The sequence below is a fragment of the Typopeltis vanoorti genome, chromosome 21 (genome assembly GCF_054136105.1).
Source record: "Typopeltis vanoorti isolate ZY-2024b chromosome 21, IOZ_Tvanoo_1.0, whole genome shotgun sequence".
Classification (NCBI taxonomy): Eukaryota; Metazoa; Arthropoda; class Arachnida; order Uropygi; family Thelyphonidae; genus Typopeltis; species Typopeltis vanoorti.
Window position 1 is genome coordinate 29258718 of NC_143569.1, and position 18355 is coordinate 29277072.

Genomic DNA, 18355 nt, shown 5'->3' on the forward strand with positions numbered 1-18355 from the left:
CCAGTGTATTTCAGAGAAATGCAAATCTGTTTTCCAGAATCTCCTACAGTTTCATTTGTATACAAGTGGCACTCCCACATTTTACACATACTTATTTATCACCCTCTTCCAGTATATATTAATGTTTAATTAAATTCTAAAACAAAAATAAAGGGCCTTAATATCATGTGTGTGTAAATTGTAATTTTAAGATAAAAGAATTAGATCTTTTTATTTATGAAGGTAAATAGGTGTAATAAGTCTACATTTTAATTTTCTTTGTTTTGTTTATTGCAGTGCCACCTCAGTGGAAAATAGCGCCAGTAGATAAAGCAGTTATTGTAGGTCAAAATGTTATTATTAACTGTCAAGCAGATGGATTCCCTCAGCCAAGAATTTGGTGGGAAAAATCAGCAGGTAACTTGTTTTTGTTAGTACAGTAAATGATTTTAAGGAGTGTTATGATAGACTGTGTCGTCTAAGATGGCTCTCTGATGATAAGACTTGTGACTCCATGGAGGTCCTGAATAATAGTAATAATAATTTTCCTAAAAACTAATTATAAAGAAGTAAATGGCTTAATTAAAATTCCTAGTTTGTCCACATAATAGCATATTTTTTTCTGTATAAATGCATGTTATTACCGAGTCTGAAATCTTCAGGTGGCAAGGGAAAAAAATTCAGTAGTTTCATGTTTTATAATTATCCTAACATTAGTTATTTTGTTACATTCTATTAGCCTGTCACTTGTCTGAATCTGTACATTACAGAGAAAAATGTTTATATTATTTAGACACTCATTCATAATACCTAACAATTATATACGGATTTTGATTATGACATGGGCAAATAAATACCAATATATATATATATATATATATATATATATATATTGTGTGTGTGTGTGTGTAACAGTATTATAAAAAAAAATAATAAAAAAAAAAAGACAAGTGAAATTGATACAACTTTTGCATCATTTTTTGTTTTTGAAATTAATGTAGAAAATCAAAGGCATGTATTTGTTGTCATTTAGAAAATTTGCAGAATGAACTGCACTCCATGTACTGAAATAGTAACATATTTAAATGTTACTATTTCAGTACATTTAAATATGTTACTATTGACATAATTCTGTTGACATAATGTGGATATAAGATTTAAGCTCTTTTTTTAATCATCATGTACAAAATGCGACACTCTTAAAGAACAAAAAAACTTTAAGTACACTTACCATTTTGTTCTTATTTTGTATAATCTGCTTGTTTAGCCTCTTTCCATCCACTGCTGGATATAGACTTCCCTATTAACTTTCCAGTTCTGTCTGTCTTTAGCCAATGTCTGCCATGTCATGTCCAACTGCTATAGATCATCCCTCCATCTTGTTCATTGGTGACTATTCTTTCTCTTTCCTTCTCTTGGTATCCACTTAGTGCTAAATTTTGTCCACCTTTCGTCAGGCAGTCTGCTACTATGGAGTGCCCATATCAATTGATATATTTTACAATACTTCACAATATCTTCTACTCTAATCATCTCTGATTCTAGTATTTCTTATTCTATCTCTTTGTTATGTGGAGCATTCTTCTCTCCAATGCTCTTTGTACCACACACACCTGTCTTCCTGTTTTTTAGTTGTTACCCATGTCTCACTTCCATAGGTAAACATGGGAATAATTCATATATTAAAGAGCTTTCTTCTCCTAACAGATAATCATTATACAGCCAAAATGCTTTTTTTTTGTGATTCTCTAACCTATTTCCTTATCTTGTTTTTCCTTAAAACTAACTAATTAACTAAGGTAAATATAGTCCTCCACAATTTCAATACGATTGTCTGTTAATTTTAGTTCAATTTTATCTGAATTTGTCATTAGTTCTTTTTAGTTAGATTAATCTTTAAACTTTTTTCCTGCTTTTTCTATCAAGGTAATTTAGCATTTCCTGAGATCTTCTTTATTTTTTGCTGAAAGAACAGTGTCATCTGTGAAACAGTTGTTAATGTGATGTTAATGTTAAAGTGATGTTAATTCCATAATTTTCCAATGAGGTGTTTTAAAGTCTTGTAATGTAGCAGAAAACAATTTAGGTGATATTGGATCTCTTTGACTTGCTCCTCTCCCCAATATCAAATTCCTTTCCTTGATATTCTAATGTTATACTGGCTGTTGAGTTTTGATATACAGTTTTTAATAATCTGAAAAATTATATTGGGGTGGCTTGTTGTTTTAAACTGTTTTTTTTATTTCTGACGGATATAGAGAATCCATGGCTTTTTTTCAAAATCTATGAACACTAAATATGCAGAAAAAATATATTCATTTACTTTTACTATTACTTAGTTAATAGCATGGATATAACCTATTGTAGAGAATCTTGCTCTGAATACCATTTGTTTGTATGGCTGTGCATCATTCAAAAACCTTGTGATGTTGCCATTTGTCCCTCAAGAATTCTAGAAATTCCATCCCCTTATTACTACATGCATTTTCTCTTCCCAGCTTATACTGTTGTAGTAAATATCTCTCATAACAATCATTTTTCTTGCACTTGCCAAGCCCAGCTGCCTAAACATTTCCTGCTCCCCACCCTCTGTGCTCCCTGGTTTGTAGCAACACCCTCACTAAATATCCTGTCTTGGCAACTTCTACCTCACACCATATGCTTTCAAAACCATTAGTGTCAGCCTTCCAAAGCCTCCATTCTTAGAGGACATAAGTCATCACTTTTCATAGGTAGTACTCCACCACACCATGTTTCCTTTCCTATCCTGCAGAAAAATGCTGTACCATGCCACTTCAATTCCTGTTATTATATCTTCCTCCATCAACCACATCTCAGGGATCCAAATACTCTTGGCCAGGCTGATGCTATCAGTGCCACCAATTCATCTCCTTTATTTCGGATACTCCTGGCATTAGTATAGAGCATAAAAATGTCACTGCTTCTATGCCTATCATTGTCCCCTCTTGACTCCCACTGGACTCAGTATTACCTGATGTCATCCCCCCTTCCCCCAAGCACCCATTCCCACAAGAGGCCACCCTACTACCATCCACCCTGGGAATTCTAGTTTCCCTGCATTGACACACTGACTCTTTCAGAAAACAGCAATCTCTCTCCAGATGCCTTTGTCCTTCCTCATTCAGATGCAAGTGGTCTCTCACATACAGTTCCCTTCTGTCCTCAAATGCCCTCCAAGCATCCACATATTCCAATCCTCTCTTCTGACACATTCTGGCTACTATGCTATTCAGTATTATTGCTCTTCTGCTCAGCTTGTCACTATTATACCTGGGCAACATACACACAATTTTTTCTCTCTACATTTTCTTTTGCACAACCTCAAGCAAGAATCTCAGATCTCTTGCTGCCCCATTTACATTGCCTCTCAAGTCATTCATACCCACCATTACAATCATTTCATCCATCCTTTCACCCCTCTTAATTACCGTAACCACATTTTGTATCATCCCTCCAGTCAGACACACCTCTGACATCCTATCTTGCACACCAGAAATCATCGAGTCTCCATACATCGCACCTCTTACTACTGTTCCTTGATTGCTCACCTGCATCCCTCACTCTCTCTCCTCTAACCATTTCTCTCTGTGTTCCCCTACTTACTTGCTGTCCTGGCATCATTCTACCCTGGTTCCAGCACTCCCTCGCATTCTTCTCATTCCCTCTCTCTGACTGCTTCCATTCTCCCTTCTTCTATCATTCCCATAACTCTCTCACTCCATCTCTTCTACTGTTTCTATACTCTCCTCTTCTATCATTTCCAAACCTCTCTCTTATTCCCTCTCTCTCCTACTGTTTCTATTCTCTCCTCTTCTATCATTCCCAAAACTCTCTCTCACTCCTACTCTGATTCACCTTGCATTCATCTCTTCCATTCTCCTAATCTCATCTTTCATACTTCTCATCTCATTCACAAAACATTCCACCTCCTCTTTCAGCTCATCTATCCCTCTCTGCAAGTTAGCCCCTCTTATTCGCCATTCATTCTCCCAATCAAGACCATCTCCAAAAACTTCACAGTCATTCAAGCCTTCCACACTCCTGACTCTTATTTTCTCATTCATATTTTGCTTGTCATTCTCTCCTATCATACTACTCGTCTCCTGACATTCATTTCTCATCCCTGACACAACTAGGTTGGTTAGCGAAATATCTAATTCATTGAATTCCTCCCATTACCTACATTTTGCACATATATGCACTCCCCCCCTTCTCTCACCCCCCACATATCCAACTTCCAGGACACATACATGCCGCAAGCACTGCATGCTGCAAAGTCCTTTATTATGTTACGTATAATAGAGTTTCTAGATGGCAGAGGACTTGGTGACACGCCATTTGTGATTGCATCTGCGGTCGCCATCATTCCTTACTGCCGAGGAACTGCTAAACTAAATGCTAAATATATATAAACATTATATAAACACTGTATTATATATATATATATATATATATATATTTGTGTGTGTGTGTGTGTGTGTGTGTGTTTGTATGAAGATTGATTTACTCGGTTGTTATACATATTTTAAAAAAGAATTGAATGACTTAAACCGAGAAAAATGGATAAAGGTTTATTAGTATTACACAACTAGTTTCAGCTTTTTGACAGCCTTTGTCAGCTGCATATTATAAAAGAAATAACCATTAAACATGGAAGTAAAAACTGTAAACATCACGGAAAGTAAATGTATATATTTAACCTTAAAACGTTGAAGTCAACGTATTCAAAGTTGTTCCCTCGTTGGCTACATTGTTAGACCTGTGCATGTGTATAGCATCTCGTGAGTCTTGATCACAGCAGAATGACAGTCTGAAAGGTTGTAGCTTAGGTTGTTGTTTAGATGTATAGGGTTGAGGATGATTTCCTTAGATTCTATAATCTTCTTCTCCAATTCGTCATGGCAATGGAAAATGTTGTTAGATTTGTCCCAAAGGATTGTATGACTATGGAATTCATCAGAATTTGGCCGAAAATAGAACATGGCTAGATAAAGTACTGGCACATGTTCTCTTGTAAGAGATGTCTCTCTTGTGCTCCTCAATGCGTAACTCGATTGACTTATCTGTTTGGCCAAAGTAAGGAATGTCACAGTCACACCATATCTGATAAACACCGGGATATTTAAGATTATGATGACTAGGTTTTTGATGGCTTACTAGAGAACAGATTTTTGAAAGAGGAGTAAATAAAGTTCTTATGTTGTATTTTTTGAAAACCTTGGCTAATTTGGGAGAAATAGAGCTTATGTATGGTATAGAGGTATTGCCTTTTACATTACTCATCTCTTCATTACGGCGACTAGGAAGATTAAATAGGAATTTTTTAGTAATTTTTTGAGAATATCCATTTAGTCTGAAAGTAGATATAAGAAAATTGATTTCTTTATGAAGTTCAATCAGGTCATCAAGAAGAGAGTGAGCTCTATGTTCCAAAGTAGAAATTATTCCAAATTTCTGAGGAGGATAATGATGGATTGACTATGGAGATATCTATTGGTGTGGTAGGTTTTCTGTAGATCGAGATTTTTAGTTTTTCTGAAGAACGGGTCAGTTTGACGTCTAAAAAAGGAAGGGAACCATTAGCTTCAAACTCAACTGTAAATTTAATATTTCGGTGTTGACCATTTAGATGTTCAAGGAAATCGAGGAGAGAATCACGGCCATGGCTCCAAATTAGGAAAATGTCATCAACATATCGTTTCGAAATTCTTGGTTTTAAGGGATAGGAAGAGATAGCTTTAACTTCCAAATCTTCAAGATAAATGTTGGCAAGTACAGGAGATAAAGGATTACCCATAGAAAGACCATGAGTTTGTTTATAGATGGTATCCTGAAATTTAAAGTATCCAGACTTGATGCAATGAGTAAGTAAGGCTAAGATCTTTTTAGATAATTTATCCTTGAGTAGTATCAGAACTTAGCCTCCTTGTTCACAAACTAACATTTGTGAACAAGGAGGCTATGTCAAGCTAGCCATGATTTCATCTTCCTTGACAATAATATCTTTAATATATGACACAAAATCCTCAGAGTTATTAATAAAAGATGATGACTTGCCAGAAAAACATTTGAGAGATTTTGCCAGATATTTTGAAAGATCATATGTTGGAGAGTCAATACCTTCGACGATAGGACGAAGTGGGGTATTTTCCTTGTGGATCTTGGGGACTCCATATAAACATGGAATAAGTAGATGAAGAGAGCGAAGAGAAAGGCGAATGTTTCTAGGGTAGTGTTCAATAGGTTGTTGGTCCAGTTTTGGAGTTCATGAGTGGGATCTCGCTCGAGGATTGAGTAAGTGTCACTCCATAACAATTCAAACATCTTATTTTTATAATCTTCAAAGTTAAGAACAACTGTGGCGTTGCTTTTATCTGCAGGAAGAATAATTATATTTTTGTTATTTCGTAACCTCTTAAGAGCCTCTCGTTCCGATGAAGAGATGTTATCTGTAGGGGATTTTGTGTTGTTCATGATAAAAATGGATTCAATAGTTTTGCATCTTGTGAAGTCAGAAAGGAGGTAGCTTTTTCTATCTTAGTAAGGAGTGATTCTTTTGGGATAGATCTGGGAGATGGAATAAAATTTAATCTTTTACTGAGGATACTTTTTTCTGCATCTGAAAGATTGTAAGTTGATTTATTATTAATATTATTATTATTATTCAGGCCTCCATGGAGTCAAAAGACTCGTTGTGGGAGGTCCTTTCTAAGAAACACAAGTCTATCAAGACTCATCGAGGGAGGTCCCACCTAGAAAACACAAAGTCTATCATACCACTCCTTAAATGCATTGACCGTTCTCACTCTCACAACTCCATCAGGCAATGCATTCCATGGTTCAACCACCCTCCATGCAAAGAAACCACTCCTCACCCTCTTTCTGACAGTTTCCTTTCGTAACTTCCAGGGATGGCCCCTTGTTATGACTCCTTCCCGCTGTTCAACCAAGTGAAAGAACTCCCCCAGTGTCAACCCTGTAATCACCTCTCAACAGTTTAAAAATCTCAATCACATCACTCCTCCTCCTTCTATCCACCAAACTCTGCAGTCCATACTCCCTAAGCCGATCCTCATAACTAACATTGTACAGTCCCGACACCATCTTTGTTATCCATCTTTGTACCCTTTCCACAGTTAATTTATCTCCTTCAAATACTGGGGACCAGATCTGAGAACAATAGTCTAAGTGTGGTCTGAACGAGTCTTATATAACGGAATGATAACCATTTTATCTCTGCAGGTCATTGTCCTTCTCATTATTGCAGCAATCCTCTGCATTACCTTCACTACCTTTGCAATATGTCCCCTAAATTTCAGGTTTCTATCAATCATCAAACCCAGATCTCTTGTTTCTCTACTTCCTCCAGTTTAACTCCTCCCATAGAGTATGCAGTGCCCATCAATGTGTCTCAAACCTCAAGACCTTACATTTTGCTGCATTAAACTGAAACCCCCATTCATTTGCCCATCTATCTAGCTTATTCAAATCCTCTTGCAGGGCTACCACATCTGCACTATTACTAATAACCCTTCCCAGCTTTGCATCATCTGCAACCAACCGAATATCCCCTTGCAATCCATGGACAATGTCATTAATATAAAGGTTAAACAATATAGGTCCCAGTACTGAGCCCTGTGGAACCCCACTTGTAACCTTCTGCCTCTTTGATATTGCTCCACCATACAGAACTCTCTTATACCTATCGGACAGCTAATCCTGAATCCAGTTGACCAATCGGACATCCAGACCCATGTGCTGCAACTTGAATATCAGCTTATCATGTGTCACCCTGTCAAATGCCTTTGATAAGTCAAGGAAAGTGGTAGTATATACCTTTCCCTCATCTAATGCTCTTGTAACTTTATCATAAAAGGCTAGCATATTGCTAAAACAAGAGAGCCCCTTCACAAATCCATGTTGACTCTAACTGATAACATTACCCTCATCTGCCCAATGCTGTATATGGTCCCTCAGGACTTTCTCCAAGATCTTACTAACTACTGATGACACACAAACTGACCTATAATTACACACTTCCAGTCTGCTACCGCCCTTATGCAATGGCACTATCTTACCTTCCTTCCATTCCGTGGGCACCTTTCCCGCAGCATTGTAAAGCCAGGTCAAGAGCCTGGCTTGATCTGGTCCTTAGCACATTCTAGTTTTTTGAGAGTGCTCAGTTTCTTAGCACATTCTCTCAAAACTTGTGGTGAAATACCATCCAGTTCCACAGCTTTACTAACATCCAGAGTACTCAGTATGTGGAACACACTCTCCTTCTACACCGCTAAACCTCGAACCTGCTCTATCCCTCTAATATTCAAATTGACTCCTCCAGGTTGAAATACTCCAATAAAGTGTTCATTGAACAATTCCACTATGTCCTCTGCATTAGTCACTCTATTCCCATTTTTATCCAATGTCATTCTTCCACAGTCATTTCTCCTCCTACTGGCCACATAGCTAAAAAATTCCCTAGGATTTTCCTTGGATCTAAGGGCCAATCTTTTCTTTTATTCCAGTTTCACCTTCCTTACCATACTAGTCGCTCTTTTGGCCTGTGTGTTATATTCTTCATGCATCTACTCTTCACCTGTCTCCTTATATCTCTTCCATAGCCTCTTTTTCACATGCAGTTCCTGTTTAATATTGTTTGTCATCCACTTTACTCCAAATTGTGTCTTCTTCACTCGTGGAATACAGCTTACCATTGTTGCTAACAAATATTCCTTCACAATTTCCCAACCACTAATGATATCCCGGCCTTCCAATTATTCCCTCCACGAAACTTCCCCAAGTTGAATTCTAAGACTATTATAATCACCCGCTTTATAATACTGCATACGTGCTCGTCTCCTTGATACTCCTGCATGTCTATTCATTTTCCACGTCAAAACCATATGGTCACTCTGTCCAACTGGTGGGAGAGATGTCATCTCAGTTATTATCAGCTCTTCTGATGCTATAACCAAATCCAAAACTCTTGAACCTCTTGTTCCCTCTGTCACGTGTTGCCCAAGACATTTGTCCCTCAAGAATTCTAGAAATTCCATATGCTTATTGTTACATGTGTCTTCCTTTCCCCAATCTATACTGCTGTAGTTAAAATCTCCCATAACAGTCGTTCTTCTTGCACTTGCCACACTCAACTGTCTCAACATCTCCTGGTCCCCGCCCTCTGTGCTCCTTGGTCTGTAGCAACACCCCACTAAATATCCTGTTTTGCCCACCTCCACCTCACATCATATGCTTTCAAAATTAGTGTTACAGCCTTCCAAAGCCTCCACTCTTAGAGGACATAGGTCATCACTTATAAACAGTACTCCACCACCACGCTTTCCCTTCCTATTCTGCCAAAAAATGCTGTACCCAGCAACTTCTATTCCTGTTATTATATCCTCTTCTGTCAATCACGTCTCTGTGATCCCAATAATTTTTGGCCAGGCTGATGCTATCCATGCCACCAATTATTGCTTTCCCTTATTCCGAATACTCCTAGCATTGGTATAAAGCATAAAAATGCCATTGTTTCTATACCCAGCATTATCCCCTCTAGAAGTCCACTGTGCTCAGCGTTACCTGACGTTGTCCCCCTTCTCCCAAGTACCCATTTTCACAAGAGGCCACCCCTGCTACCATCCACACTGGGACACACTGACTCGTTCAGAACAGCAATCTCTCCAGATGCCTGCATCCTTCCTCATTCAAATGCAGGTGGTCTCTTGCATACAGTTCCTCTCTGCTCTCAAATGCACTCCAAGCATCGACATATTCGAATCCTGTCTTTTGACACATTCTCAATATTATGCCATTCAATATCACTGCTCTTCTGCTCAGCTCGACGTTATGATACCTAGGCAACACACACACTATCTTTCTTCTGTGTGTCTTCTTTTGTATAGCCTCAAGCAAGAATCTCATATCTCTCACTGCCCTATTTACACCACCACTCAAGTTGTTTGTTCCCACCATCACAATCATCTCATCCACCCTTTCACTTCTCTTAATTGCCATGGCCACACTTTCTATCGTTCCTCCTGGCAAACACTCCTCACGCATCCTATCTTGAACACCACGGATCATTGAGTCCCCCATACATTACATCTCTTACCACCATATTCCTCGATTGCTCACATGCATCCCTCACTCTCTCTCTCTCTTGTAACCGTTTCTCTCTGTGCTCCCCTACTTACCTGCCTTCCTGACATCACTGTATCTCTAGTCCCTGTGCTCCCTTGCATTCCTGTCATTCCTTCTCTCCTGCTGTTTTCATTCTTTCCTCTTCTATCATTCCTATATCTGACACTCATTCCCTCTCTTCCACTTATCCTATTCTCACCTCTTCTATCATTCATACAACTCTCTGCTACTGTTCCCATTCTCTCCTCTTCTATCACTCCCATAACTCTCTTTCATTCCCTCTCTTATGCTGTTCCTATTCTCTCTTCTTCTGCCATTCTCATAACTCTCTCTCAGTCCGTCTCCTCTATTATTGTTCCTATTCTCTCCTCTTCTCTCATTTCCATAACTCTCTCTCACTCTTCCTCTGATTCACCATGCATTCGTCTCTTCCATTCGCTTAATTTCATCTTTCACACTTCTCATCTCATTCTCCAAACATTCCACCTGCTCTTTCAGCTCATCTATCTCTCTCTATAAGTGAGCCATTCTTGTTTGCCATTCATCCTCCCAGTTGAGACTATTTCCTAAAACTTTTGGATCATTCAACCTTTCCATACCCCCCCACTCTTATTATTTTATTCATACTTCTCTCGCCCTCTATCGTACCCGTCATCTCTCTATGTGGAGAATCTCCCGTCTCTGACTCAACGAGGTCAGTTATGGTCATTTCTAAATCACGATGTTCCTCCCATTGCCTGCATTTTGCACATATGCGTTTTCCCCCTGCCACATATGCGTTTTCCTCCTGCCACATATACAATTGCTGCGCATACATTCCGCAAGTCCCGCATGCTACAAAATCCTGTATGATATCGCGCAAAATGGAGTTGTCGCGACGTTCTATTTTCATGTTGTGTTCTAATCCGCCATCTTGTTACTAGTCACTTTCATAAAATAAAACACAACTAATTGTAAATTGATCACTAATTCAAGGGTAGAGAAATTTCTATTATACTGTGCCACTCTATCCTTAGATAAGTCTATATGAAATAGTAGGATCAATTCAAAGTTAGTTAGTAGTCTTTCATTCAATCAGGCCGAAGTATATATTCTCTTTCTGGGATTCCCGCTAGATTCGAATTTTTGTGAATGGTGCAGTAAAAAGAAATTCAGGCAAATACAATAGTTAGATTAACAAATGAAACATTTAATATAGGTCATATAACACATACATAAATTCTACTTCTAATTTAAACAATAAAAACAAGTCAAACATTAAGCCAAGTCAATCACATTAGTTCAACCTTCCAAGCCTTCACATACACTTTCTCAGCTTCTGAGTTACAAAGTTCTACACATATATAAATATAATAGAACTTCCTATCTAGTCAGTTTTCACACACTTCTCAGTCATGCTATAAGTTCAAAATATCGCAGGCATTAATAGTTGAAAATATCTCTCTAACAATTCTTAACTTCAACTCTCAATCACGAAGAGTTTCCACAGTTGAGGTTAGGTTAAGTGTAGCGTAATTAACACTCAATTCTTCAAGCATTGAAATAATACACTAAGATAGTCCTTACCGGAAATAGTTCCTAGTACATCAAATACGTTGTGAGCAAACTTTTAAATTATTTTTATTTCACTTAAGAACACATCTACAAGACTTATCCACAGTTATAATTAAAACACTATCAATCGCGCTTCAGAAATCCAGACATCGACTGCAGGGTACTTCAACTATCCTTGTTACCACTCATAAACTAATTAAAACACTGTGCAGTTCTCCTTAGGGCAAATCGGAAATAAGCCGCAATTCTAGACCAACTGGGTTTATTCAGAATTCTTCCGAACGTCCAGCTTTTTATATTATCCGATTACAGCATCAATTTCCCGTTTATTATTACTGCTGGCTTCACTTTCAGCTAACTATAAAATTCACTTCGTCCTTGCTCACTTATAAAAATTATCCTCTTAACTCCTGCCCTTAAGAACTTTCATTTACTTCTACTTCTCTAGTTTATGCCCTTGCTTCCTTTCGCTTCCAAGTTTCCGTCCCAACTCTCCTACTACGTATATATTTTCTCCTCTTTATTTAGTCCACGCTCTGTTCCACTCACGTTCGTTTATTTCACACGTCTCTATGACAACCGATAAACGTAAACATTCTCGCGAATGTTACATTAGGCTATACAACTACATTCAGTTATTACATAACGTTAAACTTTCACAAACAAGAATAAATAGAATATTTGCATTTCAATAAATGCGTAGTTAAATTACAAATACAAGTTCTTATAATATTGACATAACAATAAATAAAATAGCTTAATAATATTTAATACAGAATCTTATTACTATTAACACATATCTTTGATTAAACAATTAAATATTAGATATAATTAAGGTAATTACATGATATCAAATTATAATTTAAGTTATTTACATTAAATAATATTTACAAATGTAGCCTTTGTGATGGAAGATCATGTTGGATTCTGAGCAAATAATAATTACTCTAATATCTACATAATCAGAATCCAACAGAGTCCTTAAATGGTGGTGGTGGGGGACTTGGCAATACGCCATTTGTAATTTTAACTGCCGCTGCTGCCATTATTTAAAATAGTGTTGCTAATTAGTGTAAAAAAAATGCTGTATAAGTATCAGGGAGTATAACTATAAGAAAAAGTACAAACAATTTCAAACAGAACATTTAAGTACACTAGATATAAATAAATAAATAAAATGAAATATCTAAATAATGAAAACTTATCCTTCATCTTGTCTTCCACCATTATCCATTCGATTCTGACCCCATCTTCTCAGTAACCTAAATACACAATATCATGACAACAGCTAACTTCAAAAAACAACCACTGATGGACACTCGTATTCCAGAAAACAACTTAGCACTACAAAAACGTAGAAAAAACGGACTATCCACCAATTAATAAGCACTTTCTTCAGCACAGCTCAAATTCCCCGTCACGTGCTACGGCAACTCTAGCACCACTTGTTCACAACTTTGTCAGGATGGATGTGAGGTTTCGAGAAATTCAGATTATTTTGTACTCTTTTCAAGGCTTCAGATTTTCTAATAAGTTTTAGTTTGTTGTCATTTTGAATTTTGGTTGCTTGAGATTCACTACACATTGTAATGAGATATACCAACTGTCACTATCTAGAGATTCTTAAATTTTTTGATTTAATGCACTTTTTATGTTAAATAAAAAACCGAGAGTGTGTTTTGTGTCGAATATTCTCTCAGCGAGAAGATCTAACTTTGTTTTGTAATAAATCCTTTTGGCCCGTTCCATTATAATGTTTTCTTTAAAGGATATAAACTTAGGAAACACAGCATGGAACTTACAGCATTTTAGGAACACTAACCTGTTGATGTTCAGGCCTATATTCTTCAGCATTTTCTGGAAATTTCTTATATTATTAAGAGAAGCCTTGTCATAAGGGCTATAGATGTATGAAGATTGATTTACTCGGTTGTTATACATATTTTAAAAAAAGAATTGAATGACTTAAACTGAGAGAAATGGAAAAATGTTTATTAGTATTACACAACTAGTTTCAACTTTTTGACAGCCTTCGTCAGGTGCACATTATATATATACAATATATAAGATAATATATACAATATATGTATATAAGAGTGAGAGAGTTAGGATGGTTAGTCTGTTGCCATGATATGACAGTGAACAGTGAAGAGTTTAGAAGGAGGGCCATAATTGCTAATGACTTTATGTGCGGGTTATGCAGGATGAGTGGTGTGGAATTTGTGGACATGTGGAGTGAGTTCGATGGGCAAAAGGATCTATATAAGATGGATGGTTTGCATTTGAATGGATTCGGTGTAAGGAGACTTGAAAAAGTGTTGCTGAATGTGGTGGATGTGCAAATTCAGGGAAACTAGATTTATTAAAGGGGGGGAGTAGATATGCAGAGCTTAGGGAGGTAGTTGTGTGTATGAATGAGTATAACATGCCCAAGCGAATAAGAAGGACAACAAATCAGAATGGGATAGTTAGTATAAGGCATCAAGGTAGGGATGGGACTAATGATCTTCTGCAATTCATGTATACTAATGCTAAAAGTATTAGTAACAAGAAGGAAGAATTTTTGACCTTGGTTGGCACTTCCAGACCACAGGTTATTGGCATTAGTGAAACATGGCTGACTGAAGATGATATAGTTAGTGGGATTGAATGTGAGGGGTATAGTGTGTTCAGGAGTGACAGGGAGAATAAAATGGGGGGAGGAGTATTATTGATGACAGCTGATGAGCTGCAGCCAAAGAGAATAGAAGTTGAATTGCAGGATAGAGAAAAGAGCACATTTGAGGCCATTTGGTGTGAGATTGAGGCTAGCAGAACAAAATATACAATTGGGTGCTGCTATAGACTAAGTGATGGAATAGGTGGTGGAGATAGTATGCATAAGCAAATAGAAGAAATGAGTGGAAGGAGGGGAATTATTATGGGAGATTACAACTATGGTAACACTGATTGGCAGGAGGAGAGGACACATGGGAGGAAGGAATTGGATTTTATGCTGTTATTAAGGGATAACTATCTGTGAGAAAGAAGAAATCGGATAGATTATGTTTTGATAAACAAAAGATATAGAAACATTATAAAAGATGTGACAACATATCCAGGAGCAGACTGTAATACAGATCATATATTGTTGTCAACTAAGATGAAAATTAATCTAATAAAAGTAAACTACAGGGAAACAAAACAAATCATTTAACATAGAGCAGCCGAAAACATCAAATATGGTGAATAAATTCGCAAAGAAAGTAGAGGAAGAAATGAATGAGAGAAATATACAGGAAAGTGATGATGTAAGTGAATAATGGAAGATTCTGAAGGAAAGCATAATTACTGCTACAGAATTACATTTAGTCAAAAAAGAAGAGGAAAGAGAGAAAAGAAAGAAACCATGGATGACGGAAAATATTTTGAGGAAAATAACGCAAAGAAGAAAGTTAATAGCAAAAAACAGAGGAGAAAAAAAAAGCAGTATAAAGACTTGTGTAGGGAGATACAGAGAGAGCTAAGAAGGAAAAAGGAAGAGTGGTTAGATGAAATAAGTAAAGATACAACACCAAAGGCAGAAAGAAATGACATAAAAAGCGTTTATAAAAACATTAATATGATGACAGGAAGGAGAAAGATGCAAAGGACTGCAGCAGTGAAGAATGAAAGAGGTGAAATTCTGATAGCAAAAGAGAAGATATTACAAAGATGGGAAAAATATGTAAGTAAACTTTCTGGAGACAGAGAAAGAGGAGAAAATCAAATAAAATAGCATAGTGGGCAGAGGCCAAACATCATGAGGGAGGAATTGAATCTAGCAATTCAAAAGATGAAAGAAGGAAAATCCCCTGGAATAGATGGTATACAGATAGAACTTATAAGGAATATAGGTGAAAAAGGTGTGAAGGTGTAATGGCAAATTATTAAGTGAATTTATGAGGGACAAGAATTACCAGAGGAGTTTAGAAGATCAATTTTTATCCCCATTCCAAAAAAGATGGGAGTTTTAGATTGTAACAATTTTAAAACGATAAGTCTTATAACTCACACAGTAAAAATTCTGGCACAAATAATTTTGGAGAGAATTAAGAGTAAAATAGAAAAAGGAATGAATGAGGAACAGTTTGGATTCCGAAGCAACAGAGGAACTAGAGAGGCTGTAACTTGTCTAAGAATTATTGGGAAGAAAACACTAAACGGTGGAAAGTTGTTTTGGGGATTTCTAAACATTGAAAAGGCATTTGATACAGTGAAACATAAAGGCTTTTTGACATTCTAGAAAATATTGATATCGATTCTTATGACTTGGAAATTTTAAAGAGATTATATTGGACACAAACAGCGTCAGTATGTGTAAATGCAGAGGAAACAGGAGAATTCCTGGTAGAGAGAGAGGAGTTAGACAGGGATGCAAGTTATCATTATTGTGTAACATTTATAGTGAACAGATGCTTAGTGAGACAATTGAGGATGTAGAAGACAGAATAAAAATAAATGGAAGAATCATTAATAACTTAAGATATGAGGATGATGTAGTGGTGCTGGCAGAAAGTGAAAATGGATTACAACGAATTGTTCAAAGAATTGAAAACTCCTATAAAGAGTACGGACTAAGGATTAACACAAAGAAGACCAAGATAATGATAATGAGCAGAAAAATAGGAGATAATGTAAAGATAAGATGTGGAGGAAAAATTTTTAGCAGAAGTGGAAAGATTTCAATATTTAGGTAGCTGGATCTCAGAAAAAAGAACTTCAAAGTTCAACATTAGAAATAGAATAGGCAAAGCTAAATCGGCATTTACGGAAATGAGAATTTTAATAAACAAGAATATTAAAATAGGTGTTAGAGTTGGAATAGTTAAAGCAACAGTTTGGAGTATTGCAAGTTATGGAAGTGAGTCATGGACACTCAGAAAGAGAGATATGGAAAGAATTAATTCATTGGAAATGTGGTGTTATAGAAAGATGGAAAAGAAGAGAGAATATCAAATCAAGAAGTTTTAAGAAGAGTTGGGATGGAAAGAACACTGTTTAAGAACATTATGCAAAGAAAGACCAGATTTGCAGGACATCTTCTGAGAGGTTCTTTGGGACACCTGACAAGAACTATATTATAAGGGAAAGTTGAGTGGCAGAGAAGATGTGGAAGTCCAACTAAAGAGTGATTCAATGACATCGCGGAATGGACTGGTTTAAGAATGATGGAGATAGACCGAGAGAAATGGTGAAGAGCTGTTCATCTGCTGCAACCCTCTTGCTAGAGGATGCTACCAGAAAACGATGAATGGAATCTTTGCAATTTCATCATACGATTTTTTCCTTTCCTCATGAAGTCCAGAACTTGCACCCTTTCACTTAAAGGAAGAACTTTACAGCTTCTTTGGCATACCAAGACAGTCGATCTGATTACCGAGACAGATATTAAGTAACAAACGGGCATGTAGTGTATACAGTACAGCGTGGATAGGCTGGACATAGGGATGATTCATGTTCCTGGAAGGACGAAGCGGCACAATGCGAAATTAGATCACGCTACTCGGAACGGAGCACAATTTAAAACTTGTGAATTGTTTATTTCTGGAATTTTCCATTTAATATTTTAGGACCGTGATTGACCACTGGTAAATGAAACCACAGGAAGTGAACCCGCAGATAAGGGAGGACTGCCATATGATATTTTGAGCTGTTATTGGAGAAAATCGACATATACCGATAAAAAATAAAATCAAGCGGCAGAAAACTGTAAATATCACTTATTAAAATTGAATAACACTCGTGCTCATACATAGCAGATGAAGACTTAGATGCACGTTGCTCTAATCGATATCAGATACTGCTAAAAACTGTTTTACTGGTATTACAAGACTAATTATGTAATGCAAGAAGTATGTACATGTGCGTATACAGAGGTAATAAGCCAGGGGGGGGGGGATATACTAAAAAAATCAGCTAATGCCTTCAACCTGTTCCCGAGTTAGTCGATCTTTGGCACTGGCAAGCGTGGTTTTTATCCCGGAAACTTGGGTTTTTTTGTCTGGCAAACTCAAGAAAATCGCCGTCGAATGCACACTATTTTCAGATATAAAAAAATATTGTGTTAGGGACCAGAAGATGGTGCCACTTGATAGCCAACTTCTTCACTGCATACCGCAATCAGTCCTGTTTGAAGATTTGCCGATGAGAATACACTCCATTCCTCTTCACCATTCACAAAACCATGAATGGTGAAGAGGAATGGATGTGTAGTATTTAGATGAGTCAGGCTTCAAGATCTTTTATGGCTAATGCTTTCAACACTGATCTCCTAGCCATTCTCAAGTGTGTGGGGGAGGAGGAGGAGGGGGATGAATATAATTTAATGAAGTTTAATGCTACCAAAAACACAATCCTGCCTTATTTTCCACTCTCACTTTTGATAATACGCTGTTCACCAACCAAGGTTAGCTTTCTTTTCTTGACAGCTGACTTTTACATTGAGCTTATCCTAGCATAAAATCATCATATCCATAGGTTCTTCAGCTTCCAAAAAGCTTCTTTTTTTATTTTTATTTATTTATTTTTTTTTTTTAATTTTATTAAAAATGTTAATTCTCTTCTGCTCAACTCTTAACACTTCTTAAATTTCAAATCTACCTGACCTTAGAATATTGCTCTCACATCTGGGTTGGTG

The 18355-nt window shown here is 36.9% G+C and overlaps 1 protein-coding gene across 7 annotated transcripts in view; it reads left to right on the top strand.

The window, feature by feature from the left end:
- LOC150094689 (cell adhesion molecule Dscam1-like) overlaps window positions 1–18355 on the top strand; it is a 772561-nt gene that overhangs the window by 432161 nt on the left and 322045 nt on the right. For all 7 annotated transcript variants that reach the window (XM_090411389.1, XM_090411386.1, XM_090411388.1 and 4 more), the window contains one exon: window positions 277–396. In XM_090411389.1, coding sequence (XP_090267515.1) covers window positions 277–396 — 120 coding nt within the window. The remainder of the gene's footprint in view (window positions 1–276; window positions 397–18355) is intronic.